The following is a 19,755-nucleotide window of genomic DNA, read 5'->3' on the forward strand; positions in this document are numbered from 1 at the left end:
CCATGATGGTGAGCTCCTTCCATGGGAACTCTGATTCTAGTGGCCTGCAGTTACTCCAAAAGTAGCATCTCCAAAACCTTTCCTTTCTCAAAGGGTGGACCTCTTCAGTTGTTTTATTCCCACCGAAGAAGGAAAGAAATATGCCATTACTGGAAGTTATAATCAAGAGTTTGCAACTGACTTTTGCGTGGGGGAAATGTTAATAGGGATTTCCTCCTATACCTCTGAAGTTTCTCCTGAGCATCTTCTAGATGTAGGAGAAGCTAGTCTGGAAATCCAAGGATTCCAGGGGTGCTTCTGATGGATGGGGCAGGAGTTGACTAGATAGGTCGATACTAAATCAGCAGAATGTGGAATGGCTTTTTGGCACAAGCCTTGAGTTTGCAAAATTACGTCTCTTCTAACAGGCGAATCACTGACCACTTTGAAGTAGTCCTATAGCCCTTTCTAGGCATGCCCTACAAGATGGCCAACAGAGCCAAGTAGGGCAAGGATATTTGCATATATAGTGCCTGGCTGCCAGTTGGAAGCCTATATGAATGGGACATTACAGATTACCGGTTTGTTGCTACCAACAGATTTCATCATCAGATGGTAACTGGAACAAGAGACTGATTATGAACCCACTATTTGCTTAAGGTTAGGTCCCTATTAACCTTAATTGCATTTGATTGTCCTTTTATTTTCCAGCAGATACCAACGGGTGCTGCAGATCACGGTGTAACACAATGATTTCTTACAAGGTGTTGAGTTTGAAAAGATGTATTTATTTTCATAAACAATGAAGAGATGCATTTATTTTCATAAACAATACCACTATTTTTAAGCACTGGTTTTAAAAATCCCACTAAAGCTTGGGAGTTGATTAAGAGACAATTCTAAACAAGTAAATAAGACTGAGTTCAGTGACATGGAATGCCAACTAAATGGGCAGCCTAATTTAGTTGGAATTAATTCTATTACATCAATGAAAGCAACCATCCAGCAAACCTGTTTAGTATAAATAAACCTCATTCATTCTCCTGGATTCTACAATTAAAAGATTTTTCTTCCAGTACTATTTGCAAAAATTTAAAATTACTCCTTCTAAAGGATGCAATCCTATGTACATTTACTTGAGAGTAAGCCTTATGAAATTTAATGTTAATATCTGTAACATTGTATTCTAAGGACTGCAAGATGACTTGGTTATAAATGCATTGCAGAATATATTCTCCAAACACTCCCCAAAATAAATTGACTCGGATATGAGAAGGGGCAGAATTAAATGCCCACCAAGTTATATAGAAGTAAATCTGCTTTAAATGCAATCATTTTTATTTCATATCAGTTGGGGGGAAAAACCACACAAACATATGTTAACAATTAGCAAAAAAATTAAGATTCTATATACAGTTTAGTTTTCTAAATACACACTGCTTATTTATAGGCTCATTCAATTTGTTCTGTGAGCAATTATAGTTGTTACATCACTTGGCTAAGGTGTAAATACCTAGAGAAGGAAAAGAAGAATGTTAAGGAGAAAATAAAATGAGCCTTTTGTAGTATTTTGTCTTCATTTGGCTTTGATTTTCGGCCCTGTCAAGGATCCCTGTAGATCCAAGCCAACAGCTGCTTCTGCCTCTGAACCACAAATCTGATATTTGTGGATAACATATTTTCTTCCGAAAGGTGACGATACAGAGGGGATTCTCCAGCGCCCATTTCCGATAAAAGCCTTGGACAATTCTGATAGACCTTTGGATACTCATATCTCCATGGACACAGCAAAGCTTATTTTTCTACTAGCATAATTCCATCTCACCTGCAAGATTTTAAAGCTTAAATCTATCCATAGTTATTTGCATTCCCAAGTTTGAGAGTGTGATGCATTCTATGCTATCCAGCACATCTGCCTTTCTGTTGGAACCCAGACTCCGATGGGGCAAATATGACTTTTATAAAATAGCAGGTAAAAAATCCTGCCAGATTCCACATTCTCTTGCAGCTAAGTATTGACTTTGTTCAATTTCTTCCAAAGTTAATTTTACAAAGGTTTCTGTTTTCTGCCAAGACCAGATCCCGTTGTAAAGTTTTGACTGCAGACATTGAGACAATGCACTTATTTCAGAAAGTTGCAGCAAGGTTTATTTCTTATTGGCAGTCATTTGCAATTATAGATATAAATACATTCTTGAATGACAATACCGATGTATAGTATAGAGATTGAAGTTCAAAGTACAGTATTTTTAGTTGGAAATGTAGTACTTCGATGGGATTTATTTTTAAGATAAACCTATGTATGATGAATATATACTATAATTGTCTTTAAAAATTAACAATTTAAGTCTGGCAATATAATTAAGATTCAGGTAGCATAGAGTGTTTTTTTTTAAAAAAAAGTTCTTATCAAATTTACCTGAAATATGTTTTTTTTTAATTGCAGAACAAATGAGAGATTAAGTTCATCCTTCATAGTAGGATTAATACTGCCAGGGTTTTAATGTATTAATAGAGGGTTAATATTAATCCAAATGTAATTTTAGGTTTTTCATGTATAGTTTCTTAGATAATTTCTCTAGGATGTATAGCTTTTTCTTCAAAAAGAAGCTATTATACTGTATGTGAAAATTTTATTGTACATATCATATGCTATTCATTATATATTAATTCTAAAGCTTCCAAAATCAAAAGGTCTGGTAACCTTTTCCTTGTGTACAAATTGTTAATTATATTTCTCAATTAATAATTCAGTGAACCATCTATCTGCAAAATATTCACAAGTTTTTACACTTAAGCACAATCCTCCTGGGAGCGAAGAACATGAAGACTACAAGTCTAAAGTTTTAATGCACGCATTGTAGGTTTCAAAATAAATTTGGGGGTTTTTTTATTTAATGCACTCTTCCAAGATTTAAGCACCCAAAATGCAGTGAAAATGTCCACAACTTTTGAGACCACAGTCGTAAACAGAAACATTCATCTTTCATAAATTATAAATATTTGATGTTGCGAATTGTAAAATGTACATTTCATAAAACTGAAAAAAACCCTTTGCTTTGCTACATGGCAGTACCATTGTATACCATCTCCTAAGCATTTAATGGTTATTCACAGAATTTAAAATTACAGCATTTAAGTTTCTCTCCTCCCCCAAAGTTACGTACACATGTATTTTTTATAACTGTGTGTGTTTTTAAGGCAAAGTGAGTAGTTTACTGCCAAGCAAGCTGTAGTCCTGATAGTTGAACAGGTGGGAGTAAACTTGTGGGCCTGGGGCAAAGATTTTGGATGCTCACCTTTGAAGCAGAAAAGCAAAGAGAAGGGGGGGGGGAATCTGCACCAGTACAAATTCTTCACTCAGCTCACACCAAAAGGAGGATATACGACCAGCAAAGGGAGAGGCAGACAGACCCAGAAAATTAAACATCCAACTTGCAAACCCTTTAACTCTTCATGGATCTATGTTCCATTTATTATTATTTTTTGGAATGGAAGGCAGCACTTTCAAACACAGCCTCCTGTTTCTTTTAAAGAAAGCAGACCGAATTTCCTTCAGAAAGAATTTAATGTAGCGAACCCCTCTCGCCCGCCCGCCCCATTTTTCCCCTTCTCCCATTTCCCTTTCTTAAACTAAGGGTCACTGCGGTGAGCATCCCGGATTCCCTGACACCCATGGCTGCACCTAAGTGCCGAGAGGGAATCTAAACCAGCCCCTCCGCGAAAGAAAAAACCCCGGTTACCCGCCAGGCAGCCCTGCTCCTGGCCTCCGAAGCAGAGAACGCGCCCCCCACCCCCGGGTCGGGCTGAGCTACACCACGGAAGGGAGGGAGACTGGCGAAGCGCACGGCTTCTGTACGGCGGAAAGGCTGTTTTCTAAACTTTTCCCGTCCCACAGCTGGCCTACAGAAGAAACAACGGCCGCCTTAAGCCTCCTGGAAGTTTCCCACTATTTAACAACTTTTTCTAAGTCACTTTTTCCTCCCACCACTTTAAGAGAGAAGTATTGAACAACAACAAAAAAATATTCCTGGGGTTGGTTAGGTGCCTCGGGATTTCTTTTAACTTGAATCCCTCAAAGGGCAGTATGTGTTGGACAGTATGTTTACCGGTATATTTTTTTTGGCTGGAGTTATTCTTTCATACCCACTCCCCCACAGGCAGCATAAGAGGAGGGGAAAAGGGTGGTGGGGAGGAGAAAAAGAAACATTTAAACTCGCAGGACAAATAGGAGAGCTATTTATTCGGTTCACAGTCTCGTGAAATGCAGCAATAAAAATCTTTGGACTTCAGCAAAAGTTGTCTTTTTATATATATATATATTTATATTTATATATATATGTATGTATGTATGTATATTGAGCTTCAAAAAAAGAGTGTCCAGTCCGTTTAAAACCGTGCGTAAGTCTATAAAAAGGAACTGAAGCTTTTAAAAAAATCGACCGTCAGCGTCTAAAATTTTTGTAGAAACAAAAAAGCAAAATAAAAAAAAATAAAAAAAATATTTTATAATCAGATATTTGGATTTTTTTTACATCTTACCTGCAATTTTTTAATATATATATATATATATGTGTGTGTGTGTGTGTGTGTGTGTGTGTGCATATATTTATAAATTACATATATATATATATATATATGTATGTATGTAAGTATTTACATAGAGAGAATATTGCAGAATTCTATCTAATACAATATTTTCCACTATTTATGCTGGTATAATCTTTGTACACTGGCCCTTAGATCTATCTCATTTTTTTTCAGCATCTTCATTAAATTATTGCATTGTCTAAAGCCCCGCCGCCGCCGCCGGGCCCCCTCCCCGCCTTCCCCCTCCCCTTCCGCCGTCTACTCGCTGTCGGACTTGCCGTCTTTCGAGGCGGTGGAGTGGTTGTAGAGCCCTTGCGCCATTAGGTGCACGGCCAGAGAGTTCTTGCTGCCGCTGGCTTTCTTGATTTTGGCCCGCTTGTTCTGAAACCAGATTTTGATCTGGGACTCGTTGAGGCTGAGCTCCTGAGCCAGGCTCTGGCGCCGCTGCTCCGTCAGGTACCTATTCGTCTGAAACTCCGCCTTGAGTCTCTGCAGCTGCTCCGCGGTAAAGGCCGTCCGCGGCCGCTTGTCCTCCTTGTTCGCGTTCTTCTTCTTTGGTTTCCGCGATCGGGGGCCTGCGAGCCGCGGGGAGAGGAGGAGGAGGAGGAGGAGGAGGAGGAGGAGGAGAAAGAGAGAGAAAGAGAGAGAAAGAGAGAGGGGAGGGGTGAGCGGGAAGGCACCGCCAGTTCCTCTTGTCGGCCTTGCCAGCTCCGGGGACGCGAGCTTGGACGCCCGGCCAGAGGAAAAGAGGAGAGGGGAAGCCAAGACCCCCACCCCTCCCGAGGACGGCCTTCGGGAGACCGCCGGCCAAAGACCGCCGACCCTCAGGGAGCTGAGGGTCCCGTTGGCAGGGGAGGAGCGAGGCTTGCACCCACCCGGCCCATGCTCCCCAGCCAGCCACTGCGCTTTAGCTCCCCTTCTGCCGACGGTCCCTCCAGAGTCTGCCTGCCTTCTTTGTTACCTCTCGGCCGCGTTAGGATCTGGGGGATTGCCCGCAAGAGCCCGAGGAAGCCCGACTCCGCCAGGCGTTGCCCCTCCACTCCCGGGCCGCGGCGGCGGCGGCGGCTGGCGAGAACTCGGCCGCAGTGGCGTTCTCCTTCCCCCTTCTGCCCAGGTCAGCCAGCTTCGGCTTCTCGAGACAGGCAATCCCCTTTACCGGGAATTAGGGGGCCGACTGACCTGTCAGAAGATTGCTCGGAGCGGGGCTTTTGGCGGAAGACGGGAAATATTTCTCGGGTTAGCCCGGGAGAAAGCGGAGAGTGCGCCGCTTCGCTCGGCCTTTGGAAAGGTGGGGAGGGGGGAAAACCCCGTTATTTTTCTCCCCTGCCTCCCTCCGGCTCTGGAACCTATCAGCTAAGGTTTCATGGGCCGCGGCCTCTGTTCAAACGAACCTTTCTCGCTTCCCAGGGTCACGAGAAAGACTTCGCGGCCTTCCCAGACTCGCAAAGACGGAGCGGGCCCTTCCAAGCTCTGTGGGGTAAGATGTCCTGGCTTTTCCGCAGGCCTATCTTTCGCACAGCGCTTAGCTGGGGGAGCAGAAAAGAGCCAAGGATTTGTGGCTTCGGATGTTTCAAGGCCCGCTAGCCTCACTCCTCGCGCTTTCCTTTTTTGCATTTCCCAAGAGGAAGAAGGAACGGGAAAGGCTAAGCGGCAACCGAGTCGGCGTCCTGGGAAGCCTGGCTTGGTCGGGATCGGGGCCCGAGAAAATGAGATCTTAACAAAGCGGGAAGGTGGAGGACAACAATGGAGTTCGGGCTCGGGTGCCCAAATATCCCCCGCACGAAAGCTCTCATCAAAAACCCTTCGCTTCCCATTTTTGTTTGGAAATCAATACTAAAATGCAACCGGGAAAGGAATAAAAAATTTCGTTGGTTGCATTCAGATGGGCAAACAAACTCATTCTACAGCGGAGCCCTGGCTGATCGCGGAGGTGGGGGACGCATCCCATTCGCGGCGTCTCCTCCCCCTAAGCGGGTCGAGGGCGCCCTCGCAAAACTCTCGCGGCCTGCGCCCTTCCCGGCCCCCGGAATGGCTTTCGGCGCCCTTGCGAAGAACCCGCAAAGGGAAAGGGCGCAAAGGCCCAGAGGGGGCGAGCCTCCGGGCCCGCTAGGCGGCCGCAGCCAAGCGCCAGGCTCCAAGGAGCGCTCCCCAGCTGGAGCGGAGCTGGAGAAGAAGGCGGCGGAGCAGGAAGCGCTTCGCTTACGGTCCTGCCATTTTCTGCCCGGGTTTCTTTTTCCCACAGGCCGCCTTCCACGCACTTCCACCGGCGGGAAGACTCCCGTGTTGAGGGAGGCCTGTGACAAAAGCTTTTGAAGGCTGCTTGGAGGTTGGCGAGCGGAGCTTTAGGCTCAGGCCTCCCTCCGTTTGGGAAGGGGGTGTTCCACCGCCGCCAGTCCCTCCCGGTCAAGGCTCAAGGAATACCACCTTCTCCGCCATCCTCCTTCCTTCTCCTGCGCCTCGGCTTTCGGCTCCGGCCTCTCATCCGTGCGAGCGGGTGACCGAGTAGACCCAATGCCGCTGCTTACCTGAGGAAGGCCTGTCTGAGTAGCGCGTGCAGTAGACCCAGGCCGGCCACAGCATGGGCTGCCCACCGGGAAATGAACTGGCCTGCGAGCTGTCCGAATCCGAACTGAGCGACAGGTCGCCGCCGCCGGACTTCAAGGTTCCGACCAGCTCTCCGCAGTCGCTTCCCTTTTTGGCGGGGATCCCAGTCTTGGGGTCACCGCTGCCGCCGTCGCCTCCTTCGGCCAGGGAACCCGCGGCCGGAGCTGCCGAAGGACTCCTGGCGCCCAGCAGATGCGGCGGCTGCGGCTGCTGCGGCGGCGGCGGCTGCTGTTGTCGCCGCCGCCGCGGCTCCGGACTGTTGTCACCACTGCCGCCGCCGCCGCCGCCGTCCTTCTTGCGGCCGAACTCCGGGCGGAGGATATTGTCGATGAAGAAGTTGGTGATGCGGTGCGGCGGGTGATTGCCCGGAGCCTGGAGCACGCGGGGCACAAGCAGGGCCCTCCTCCGGCTGGCCTCGCCGTCGCTGCCACTGCTGACCTCCTCCGGCGGCTGTGGAGGCGGCGGCGGCGGCTCTGCGCCTCCGTCGCCCAGGCGCTGCTCGTTCTCCTCCATGCCGGCCCGCGGTTGCCCGAAAGCTGCCCTCGCCTTTGGGCGACGCACCCCGCCCAGGCCGACCGCCAGGCGTGCGGCGCTTTTCCCCCCCGAGCCGGGCGGCGGGATCCAGAGGGAGAGTCGAGTCTGCGGAAGGCGGCTATCCTGCGCCCGCCTCGGGCTGCGGGTCCTTCAGATCCCGGCTTGGCCGCGATCTCTCCTTCTTTTCTTCCTGCTTCCCGGCGCTATGAAAGGGTTCCTCCCTTCAGTCCTGCAGGCCCCTCCCGCGTCCTTGGCCCAGCAACGTAGTCATCGTTAGGACTAAACATCCGCGCTTCCACCCCCCTCCCCAGGCCCGCCCGCCCGCCCCCTGCTCCGGCTCCTGTGGGTTGATAAGAGCCCGGCGATATCCTTGCAAAAATTACGCAGCAGAAGCAGCAGCAGCAGCAGAGAAATCCTTCAAAGGGGGAGAGGGAAAAGTCAAGGCCACCCCATCGGTCTGGCTGGAGCAAACTCCTGCCTGCCTGGCTGGCTGGCTCCCGCGCACGGCGAGCGCAGCGCTGAGCCGCACCAGAGGCTTCTGCACAATCCCCGCGGTGGTTCTCCAGCTCTCCCTCCCCTTCAGCCAAATATTGCAAGTTGCACGGGAGGACTTGGGCTGGGAAATTTATCCCTCTCGCTCCTTCTCATTCTCTCTCTCTTTCCCCCACCCCTCTCTCTCTCTCTCTCTCTGTCTCTCACCCCGTCTCGTTTGCCCTGGCTCTCCGGATAAGGGGTGTGAATTTGGAAGCCACTTAAACTGGACCTGAAATACTTTCACTCTGGATTTTTGTTCTTATTTTTAATAGAGCTCCTCGAGTGACGTAGCCAAGCCGGTATCTTAGACACGTGCCTCCAGCCAATGGCAGAAGAGGTTTTCCCACACGTGATTACAGTCGCGTTTTGGTTAAATGACAGGAACAGCCCCCTCCTCCTGGCTCACGATGCCCCCTCCCTCATTTTAAAGCGGTAGCCTCCAACTTGCCGGATATATATATATTTATTTTTAAAGAAGAAATGCCGAAATAATTCAATCCTCTAAAATAAGGGAGGCTCGCCCCCTTGCCCTGCTGATGCCCTTCCCTTCAAATCTTTTGTCTGAAAAAGAATTCTAGTATATAAAAAAGGATAACAATTAGAAAAAACGAAATTGTTTACAACTGTAATTGGAGGCGAAAGAGAGGAAGACAGAAGGGGGGGGCAATTCCCACAATTCCTTGCAAAAATAATATGAAATGAGCCAGCCCCATACAAAGAGACTTTTTGTGCTACTGATATATAGGGTCCGAGGAAGGGGGAAATAAAATAAAGAATCGAAAACAGTAATTTTAGAAGGAAAAGAAAAAAATCTCTTTCTCTTGTCTTGCTTGATTTGGGGCACTTAAAACAACCCGTTGCTGTTGCTTTTGCAATCGCGAAGCCCAGCTTGTAATATCAGAAATTCCCGCTGTTTGATTTTAAAAATGGTTGTTTATTATTTGCTTTTAAAACTATCCAGCCTTCTCTGGGTCTGTTATTATTAGGAACTGCAATGCCGTAAACATAAGGCGATAGGATAATTGAATCATTCAACTGAAAAACGGACAGGAGCCTTTGATCTTTTATCCCAGCATCCAAAACGATATTAAACAGAGAGATTCCCGTTGACAGACAGCGGATCGTGAGAGCCCCCACCCCCTCGCCCCCTTCCCCCGAGCACTTTTCGCCGAAATGATACAGCGATTGTGGGGTTTTTAAAAAAAAAACAACACAGCACTGAATGTAATAGAAAATGGCATTAGAATTTTAAAATCGTTCAAAAACCAAGAAATAAGGCGGATCTGAACGGGATGCTGGCAATCGTTTCACGAATGGATACCCAGCGTTGCACGCTCTTTGCTTGATCCTTTTTCTTCCTCCTGGTAAAAGTAGTTCTTTTCTTTCTTACTTTTTCTTAAATCTTGAAACAACTGCTTACAGTGGGGGGGGGGGGAAACACCAAAATAAGCATCTCCTGCAGGCCTCCCTGGGCTCCTGGCATGGCTACTCTTGAAATTTGTGAAAGTCACACAAAGGTCAAGGAAGGAAGGAAGTTAGTTCACTTTCCGTCCAACTAACTGTTCCTGGAGATGTTGGAAGAGAGACAATGCCACATGATTACAAAGACCAAAGGCTGCAGCGAAGCCAAACATCACAGATTGCAGATCGCAGGCAGCTGTTCCTCCATTTTGAGAGCTCAATTGAGAGATGTGGGCCTTTCCGTGCTCTTGGCTCCTTTACCCTAGAAACTCTTTCCACCGTCTGTTTTCGGGTGGGGAGGCAGGATGGAAAATACGGACTACGTGGAGTGTATCCCTATCTTCCTCCTTCCACAGGTGTCTTCATGGGCATAGATAGCAAAGTTCACGTTTTTTTCCCCCAGGGCAAGTGATGAAAATATGTCTGAAATTGTTTTAGAGGAACTGAATCTAAATCAAGTTGAAAAGAATCAGCAAAATTGTAAGGTATATTTTTAAAAAAAACTTCATAAATATATGCATATATACTTGTTTATTGTTTTCATCCAAAATGAAAGAACAGAAAGAACCACCATTTTTTTTCCAGGATGTTTTTGATAGTAGTCATTATCGCCACAACATTTTGCAATTATGGAGGGATTTTTTTTTGTTTTTGTTTTTAGCCTAAGGACCCAACTGAGGAATATAATACTTGGAGAAAACAGTATTTAAGCAACCTGGGCTGCTTGTATCCAAGTATAAAAATAGATTATTTATCCCCTCTCTATATTTGAAGCCTCCTAGTTCATATGGGCCTGAGTCAGACTCAAAATGGATACTTTTGAGAGTGCTAGAAACAACAAGGGGACTCATTCTGTCTGCGATCTTTCAGTACTGTCTTTCTGCCATCCAAAATATTGTCCTGCTGTCTCCAACTTCATTGCCATGACTCCTTTTCGAATCCTATATTGTTAAAAGTGCAGGGGAGCATCCAGGAATACTGTATTCCTTATCTAAGGCCTCTGAGCTCTAACAGGCGTCTTGAGGTTAATATCTCAGTGTCCCATGTAAAGTGATTAGGCTGTCTCTCAAAAAGTATTTTCTAATTACTTGGAAGACCTGGCTCTGCTATACCCTGTAATTAAACGTGTCCAGGGTTTTGTGTTTCAAATATTTTGCTGCAGGGAAGATCCTAAATTATTGACTTGAGCTTAAAATATCTTGAAGTAAACATAAGCTGTGCAAGCTGTGTATCAAGTAACATTTCTGGTCACATAATGCTGACCACACGTTAACATTTCTATTTGTTAAAATTACCTTGAAGCAGTGATTGTTCATTTGCAGGTTAAGAATCCAGGCAGACTTGCTAGATAAACTCTGAAATAGAGGCGGGGCGGGGGGGGGGGGAGGGTTTGTTTTGTTTTTTAAAAAAATAATGCCAAACAATAATTGAAACAGACACAGGTCTGACTCAAATCCTAGTTATATGCTGTCATCATCCCAGTAATATTCTATATAATAATAACATATAATATTCTATAGTAGAATATTATGTTCTATTATCAAATCTGGAAAAAAGAAATAGGGATAGATGACATGGGGATCCTGACAAATAAAATCTGAATAATTCTTAAAGCATGCCATCTATTTGTATTTGTTTTTTAAAAAAATTAGAGCAACAGTTTTATTTCCAAATAAAGTTCGGAATCTGAAAGTGCATATGTATTTATTTTAACAAGATAGAAGATATTCCTACATCTAATATGTAAGCATGTATGTATGCCAAAATAATAGTTTTGACAATTAATGCTTATTTAATTCATTCTCTGTGGACAGCAGGGAAGATTATTGTGAAGAAAACCTGTATGTACAAAATGCAAATAATTATATTGATTTAAATATAATTAAATATTTACTCATACTCACTTCCTGATAATTTTCTTGCATATTTGTTTTAAACGCACTGTTGCTTTTTTTAAAGACAGTTCCTTAAGCCAGTTAAACTACACTGCAAAGATTTAACCCAAGTGTACGTTTTATGGCATGTTATCCATCAGATAAACTCCTCTGACCTGGTTGGAAATTAAACCACGATAAAAAATATTTGAGGTGGTAGCCAGGTCCATATGTTGAGACACAATTGGGTCCAGGAGGTATCCTTTAAGACACATCTTCTCTTACTAATGATTTTATAATCTGCACACTATTTCATCAGGACCTTGAGAAGATAACTTTCTCTTTTTCTTCAAAGCCTCACATAAATGGACTTCTGAAAGTTAAGTTCTTTGCATTTCTGCCAGAGCAGCACTCCATAAAAATATTTATGTTTCATGCTTTGAATATATTACTACACACGGTTCTAATGGAAATGTAGATTGCTGTACGTGTTTTGAGGCTTGACTTCACTATCTTGGTATCTAACTAACTGGCTGTTGGAAAGAAGGCAAGTAAGAACTAATGAAAGCAGTCAGATAGATTGGACTGTTGCTGAATTTGTCTACCAGAAAATAAATTTTCCTGGTTCTTATAAGTCACAGTGAGAAGTCAGCTAACAAAAGAAAAATAATATTGGAAGAGTTAACTTAATCTGCCTGCAGGCTGATTTGTTTTGATCCAGTATTGAGTTGAAGGATAGCTCCGAAAAGTTTCAGCCCACGGAGGTGGCCAAATCCAAAATTAACGCAAATCTGCCCTTAAAAGGAATGCCTTCGTGCGATAAAAACCGAGAAGATTGTCTGCAAGGGTTGACGATTATTGTGGTTTGCAGAGTTGCAGGAAGAATCTGTATCACAAAATTCCTGGAATTCTCTATTCTTCCTATGCTCACCAGCCAGTCGAGATTTCAAAACAAAAAGTTTACATCTAAGGCTCGATATGTAGGATTCTGGAAACAGAATATTCATCTAAGCAATGGTCTAACCGACTCCCAAACACTTGTAGCATAATCGGTTGCCATTCGGGGATCTCTAGAGCAACAAGTTACTTCAAATGAATAAATAACTCGCCTTCACTACGCTTGTTCGGCCGCTGCAGAGCCCAACTCAATCAGCTTTACGAATTAACGCTCTGAGCTAGTGATCGAAAGGGATGAAGTTTGAATTTCATGAGACATAAAAAATAATATAGCAACTTATGTGCCTTAAACATCTTTTATTTCCCTACCTCCATGGGTATAACTCAAACTATTCCGCCTTCCATCAAACTGTTTCTGTCTGTCTGTCTGTCTGTCTGCCTGCCTGCCTGTCTACCTGCCTGCCTGCCTGTCTGTCTGTCTGTCTGTCTCTCTCTCTCTCTCTCTCTCTCTCTCTCTCTCTCTCTCACACACACACACACACACACACACACACACACACAGAGAGAGAGAGAGAGACAGACAGACAGACAGACAGACAGACAGACAGACAGACAGACAGACAGACAGACGAGAGTGTGTGTGTTAAAAGACTGGTCAATTGGTTAAAAGCCAATTGAATAAATTGGCTGCTGCAATTTTTCAGGGTGTCCTATCAGCTTCTGAATGTCCTCTCCACAAGTGGTGAAAATGATTTTTTTGTTGGTTTGTTAGATTTTTGCATCTGAACAAAAAAAATCATTTTCACCACCAATGGGAAGGAGAGGACATTCAGAAGTTGATAGGACACCCTGAAAAATTGCAGCAGCCAATTTATTGCAAAATAGAAAGCAGTGCTACTGGTCCTCTTATTGCAACATTTTTGTCTTAATGCACCCAAACACTCGCACATAAATGCACACACTACTGCACTCTCTTGCGTGCCAGTAAGTTTCTTGAAGTCCTGGGATCCCAATTTATGATTTATTTATAGAATTATGATGTTACCTCGGTCTCTATCTTTCCTTCTTAGCATTCTTTATATTTCATGTTTCTGTGTACTCCAATATTCAAAATGCCTGCCAAATATCAAATGATATAATAATATCATAAATAAGCAGACTATTCAAAAGTCCATAACAAGCCTTTCATAGCACTTTGATCTTGAATACCTTATTTAAGGATAATTTTCCATGGGAAGTTTCCGACTTAAGAATGAAATGTCCACATTGCATTCAAGTAAACAGAAATTATCTCAGAAGCTCTTTGGTGTCTTACCCCAAATAAGCGAACTGTAAGAAACCACCACAGCTGATTATATCTTACAAACTATTTTTTTCCCTTGAGAAATATTCTCCAGCAATTGAGGGGACGAATCTGAATTTTAAATTTTATTTCTTACCTGGGTGAGCCACACAACTAGTTTATCCCTCTCATATCTTTTCCAGTTAGTCACTTCCAGGTTGACTCTCCAGAGTAAATCTGTTGTGTCAGAATGAACACAGCCTTTAAAAAGTGGACACAGAAAATCCCATTTTAATATCAGGGATATTTTCAGAAAGGAATAAGAATTATCCTTAGATTTTCAACATATAAAAGTAAAAAAGTTCTCAGATGCAAGAGCCTTATTAGCTACATAATGCCGGTCCATAAATTGGTCTTGAGAATAACAGAATAGGCAGGATTCCTGTTTACTCCAAGTATGCACAGATTTTAAAGAATGAGAAAGAGACACTTCCACAGGACCAGAAAGAAGTATGAAACAACAACAACCACACAAAAATATGGGAGGGTGGTGGGGTTTGTTTGTAAACAAACATCTCAATCTCAAATCATTTTCAAGGGGCATTTTATTTTTATTGCTGCTTGACTAAATAAGTTGAGGCTTTCTACTTTGACTTCTCAGTTTTTCATAGTCTATAATATAGACCTTTGTGTTTTTTACAAATTAAATGTTTCCCCCAGTTTCATCTGCCTTCCTTTGGCTAGTCTGGTTTTTTTTCCATTTCCACTTTCCTGGTCCACATCAATGTCTTGGTTCCTGTTTACACTTATGCAAATGTGAGGGCGGAAATGTCTTTTGCATACTATTAACATAAAGTATCAAAATGAGAATTATTTGAACACTGTGTGTATGTGTGTGTGTGTATTCCTATCATTAATATATAAGAGCAAGTGCAGCTCCAGAAGACATATTATTATGTGGATGGAACTAGTGGCATGTTATATTCAAAATAATATCACAAATAATGCTATGGGCTTTGGGGGGGGAGGAATTGTGCACTGTCATCTTTTCATAAGGAACATGGGCTACATAGGAAATAAGGAACATATGCTACATACGTGGAATGCTTTCGAATTTTTCAAGGAATTTAACACAAGACCCTGAGGTTTAACTTGAAAATGGAGACTGCTTCTCTTCGTTAAGTAGTATAATTAGGGGCAGCTATTAGATGCAAGTGTTGACTTCTTCCTTTCCTGACTCTAAAAGGAAAATAAATAGAGGGAGGGAGGGAGGAAAGAAGGATAAACCTTGGACCTTTCAAACCTATGATTCGGATGATCTATAAGAGTCTAATGACTTCTAAAACACCATTTCCTCAAATAGCAGGGTTAAATTTTGGTAACTCCACAAGGAAAATCTGTGCGTTTCCCCCAAGCTGCTCCTTCTGTGTCTGCTCAACTTCTGCCAGTCATTTTTAAGGGCTCTGTTTAAAGTTTTCTGTGTTGTTTCTTGGATTTAGAAAAGCTAATCCTCATAGACACAACAGCTTCTGTTGTGATGATAAACTCCAGCAACTCAAGTCTTAACCAGACACTCGGAAAGCGAAAAGGGTCTCTGCTCTAGACTTCCCACAAATGTAGCTAATTCTCTTAAACTTCTTTGGATTTACACCTTGGCAATTACTGGGAGACAGAAGGATCCCTTGCTCTCATTAACGGTCTGATTTCAATTCCAAGGATCCCACTAGATAATCGATTTTTATGGTCCTTTTAATGTTCCTTTCCAGCTGTTTCAGAACGGAATTCTAACAAGGGCTTGGGCATCACTGGGCTGGGAATAAAACTGGATTTGGACAATTTGTGTTTCTGTTCTGCTTGCAGGATTTTCCGACCTCTTAGTCACTGTTCATATTCCGCCACAGAATTCGAACTCTCACATTGTGTTCAATTAGAAAAGGCATTTTGGTCTTTGGCTCCATTCAAAGCAGAGTTCAGTCTGGGTTACATTTCAGAAGTGGTATAAAGCATCCAAGGGCATTTACACATGTAGACTTCGGTGGGGTGGACTTGGAGAGATGCTAACAATTTCATTCAAAAGGAAAACCCTCAGAGAAATTGGTTTGGTTCAGGCATGATCCTTCTTAGAGTAGTTCCTTTAAATTAATGGGATAAATTAATTGTGAAGACTCGTTTTCTCTGCAAGTCTGGGCCCAACCATTTGGCTTGACTGACTGAAGAAACCAATAACTGGTCTACAAGTAGCCTCAACCCAGCTGAAAGGAAATCTTTGGGTGAAAAGAGCTTTTAAAGAGAATCTGTCTCATACAAGGGAGCAACTGGATTTTCAGATCCATTGTAGCTCTTGATCCTATGGATCTAGTGCCTCCAATTAAATGTCTCCAATTAAATGGATGCGTTATGGTGCTAACTGTTATCAAATTCAACTTAAATCTTTTAATAACACTTAAAAGTTTGTACACTGTCACTCTGGAGAAAAGAAAAGCAAATTTCTCCATATTTGGGACAGAATATTCAAGATTATACTGAACTGAGCTGACTAAACGCCATTGAAGATACAGGTAGTCTCACCAGGGTGTTTTAAAACCCGAAATGCACCATAGTACTTTCAAAGTTTGAGGCTGCAAGCTGTACTAGGGAAGGAACTTTTTATTAGCCATGGGATGAAATTGGAGAGAAAATCAGCTAAAAGTGTCCCTCTGGTGCTGGAAAGGAATGTCTGCAGCGAATAATATACACATTTCTCCATGTTTCTCAATTGGTTCATTTCCAGCAGAACCACATCCTGAGGTTGACCCTCTAATATACACGAGGGCAGACATTTCCCCACATTTGGTGTGGCACATTTTGTACTTCTGGGTGAACATATGAACACTTGACCCAGAAATTAAGTCCATTGTGATCAGTGGCTTTTCTGAAAGAGCATGATTGCCCTGTGAAAGAGTACTGCCAAACTGATTGCATTGCATTGCACGCCTTCAATTTTGCGGTCTTAGGCATACAGCTGTTTGTGTGAGTTTGGCGGACTATATCTGGCTGTTTTTGTTTTAACCTGAGTTGAAAGTTTAGGGACAGTAAAAATGGGCTTAGTTCCTTACTTTTCAGGGAATCCCTCCTTTTAATTATCTCTGCTGCAGAAATCTCCGTTTTCTATTTCTAGCGATTGTTTCACAAAATATTGCATGGTAACAGATGTTTTTGTATGATATATTAAGAGCTGTCACTTCCTCAAAACCCAGCAGTTTCTACCTCTATCCTTTCTTCACCAAAACCCTACACACACACACACACACACACACACACACACACACACACACCATACATTCTTCCCCACCCCAGCCCCCAAAACAAATTTTCTCAAAATTTGGCTGATGTAGTTTTAGTTTAATGCTTCTTTCATAAAGGCAGGTATTCAAACCACTAGCATATGGAAATTCAGGGCAACGATTTCACACCTTTGAAAATATTTGTCAGGAGCAGTGATGAGTCACAGTGTCTCGCAACAATTTCTGTGGCGATATAAAACTTGTCTTTATTATTGTTAGATCAGCACAACCACTGGTGGGTTGACCTGTAAGATACTCGTGAAGAAATGGCCTTTCTATGGGATTAATTTAATTTAATTTCTGTTTTGCAAAGTTGCATGTTGCTTCTTTTTGAATAAATACGAATTGAATTGTATTATAACTCTGACGCATTCCCCTGTAACTAACACTGTCCATATTCCAGTTATAATGTGGTTTGCTTTTATTATTTTTGCACTATTCAGCTAATGCAAACAGGCTGCTTTCTTTGTATCTCCTAAAATTTTCGCCTTTATGATTCAGCTTCCCATAATCTAAGTGCTTAAGAAAATAAAAAGAGACATTTGCCTTCCCCGTTGCCCTAAAATATTTGTGATCATAAATATCACTGAAAGACCGTTTTAATGAAATTAATATTTACTTTTAAGAAAATATCTTTAGAACTGGACGGTTAGGAAAAAAGCTGTTTCTCCAAGCAACCCATAGTATGTGTATATATATGGGACCCACAGTCTGTTTATAACAGCGTTCTGTTTCACTTCTGATTCATCAGACACGGGTTGAGCTGATAGCATCTGGCTTTCTCCAATGAACCAGAACAACTTATATTGCTTTTTGTGTCACAAACAAGGTGGAGATAAAATAGGGTAACAGGAAGTTCGGGTAGAAATGGAGAAGACTTTTATCTGGAAAGCATTATTTTACAATGCGAGGGGAGCTTCAGGATCCCCTTTTCTGCCGGAAGCTGAAATGAACAGTGATGCCAGTCGCCCTTCGGTTGCTCTTCTGCTGGTTTCACATATTCCGGGTTTGCTGGCCGCGTGAACTCCGGTCTCCCGGATCTGCTGTTTGCCTGAAGAGCAACTACCCGCCGAGAAGGTCCCACCTCAGCGTAGCCGGTGAAAAAGCTGCCGTAGGTGGAAAAGTCTGGAGGGATGGCAGACTTGACGTTTATTGCGAGGCATCCGGCGGCTCATTCACAGCTATTGCGGCCAGATTCCAGGCGACCAGTCGCCCCCAGCGCTAGGAAAGCCACACAGACACCCATATACACACGCGCGCGCACACACACACAAACACAGGACTGACACTTCCGCTAGACGCGCCTTTTGGAGAGCAGGAGGCGGGGGCCGGCAAGCCCTGTGCTCTTTTTACCAGCTCAGAGATCTGGTCCAACGCGTCTCCACAATCCGCTCTGGATTTTGAGGCGGGGGTCATTCAAAGCCTGTCAGTTCACACGCCGGGGCTGGGCTGGGCTGGTCGAAGCTTCAAAGCTTGGTCGCCCTGAAAAGCTTGCAGCCCTGCTGGAGATTTAGGTGGGGGGGGGGCGTATGGGGCGCATTGCAACAGTGATCTGCACTGGGGAAAGGGAGGGAAGGGATTTAGGCCCACATCCTGCTCACTTCCCATCTTTCAAAGTCCAGGACAAGTCGCGGGTCTTCGAGGGGTGGGGGTCGGATAGGAGGCGCGGTGACAGCCCAACCCCCACCGCATCCATTGCAGCCCCCTTGGATCTTTCAGAAAGGGGTGGAGCGCCTGTCAGCAACTACCTGTAGCGGCTCTAGGACAGCAATTGACAAGCGCTTCTTTGTGCGCGCCCGCGTGGGGTGTAGGCAATCCCACCGCAGCGCGATCCTGAAGACAAATTGCGATTTCCTTGTTTCTTTCTATTTCATATTTCTTGATATGCGGCCTCCCGTCTGCCAGGCTGGAGAAAACGAGATAAAAATAGCATCTCATCCTAAACGTAAGGCGGGGAAAAAACCCAAAGCAAAACAAAATCCCCATATATTTCCCTTAACCTACATTTGGGACAATCACCTTGTTTTAACAGACACACACACCCCCGCCGCCGCCCCGCTGGTCCAATGCACTTTGCGTTGTTTGAAAGGATTGAAAAAGAGTCCTTTAAAAAAAGCAGGCACACTTGCGCGGAAGTCTGTCTCAGCGACCTCCTGCTCGCACGCACCTCCGGAGAAAACGGCGAAGGTAAATAAAGTTGGAGCGCTTTCCTCTTTAAAGTCGCTCTAGCAAACCAAGATCCGCGGTACAGTCATTAACAGCACTGAGTTCAACCAAGCTTTTTGTCAAGGAAGGGTGACTGGAAACCCACGGCAGAACCCCGCTTCAATCCGTCCCGTCCCATGGGCGTGGGGCCGCTGCTTTTACCCTAGAGGACGGAAGGGCGAAGGGATGCACCAAATTCCCCGGGCAAAAGAAAACAGACCGGACCATCGGGATGGAAGAACGGCCCGTAATGGCTACATTAGACTTCTCCAGCCTGGAAGGATCCCAAGTCCCATCGTTCCTTTCCTGGGAGTGAGGGCGCTGTCGTCCAACTTCTCTGCCGGACGCCCAAGTGGGACGGAGGCAGGCGCCGTCCCTCTGAGGCCACTGAATGGGTGGAGGCCGGGCAGCGAGGGACACACAGACACCACACATTTGGCATTTTAATCCCTTTATGGAGTCTTCTTCAAGA

The 19,755-nt window shown here is 44.2% G+C and overlaps 1 protein-coding gene across 1 annotated transcript; it reads right to left on the reverse strand.

The window, feature by feature from the left end:
• Positions 1–4,827: 4,827 nt before the first annotated feature.
• EN2 (engrailed homeobox 2) lies at positions 4,828–7,954 on the reverse strand (the record flags this gene model as incomplete). The annotated part of the gene is made up of 2 exons (XM_083376434.1): positions 7,095–7,954; positions 4,828–5,144 (listed from the first exon to the last, which is right to left on the reverse strand). The coding sequence occupies exons 1-2, from the start codon at positions 7,684–7,686 to the stop codon at positions 4,828–4,830; spliced, it is 909 nt and encodes a 302-aa protein (XP_083232560.1). The 5' UTR covers positions 7,687–7,954.
• Between the last annotated feature and the right edge of the window lie 11,801 nt (positions 7,955–19,755).

This window comes from Vipera ursinii (genome assembly GCF_947247035.1).
Source record: "Vipera ursinii genome assembly, chromosome: Z".
Classification (NCBI taxonomy): domain Eukaryota; kingdom Metazoa; phylum Chordata; class Lepidosauria; order Squamata; family Viperidae; genus Vipera; species Vipera ursinii.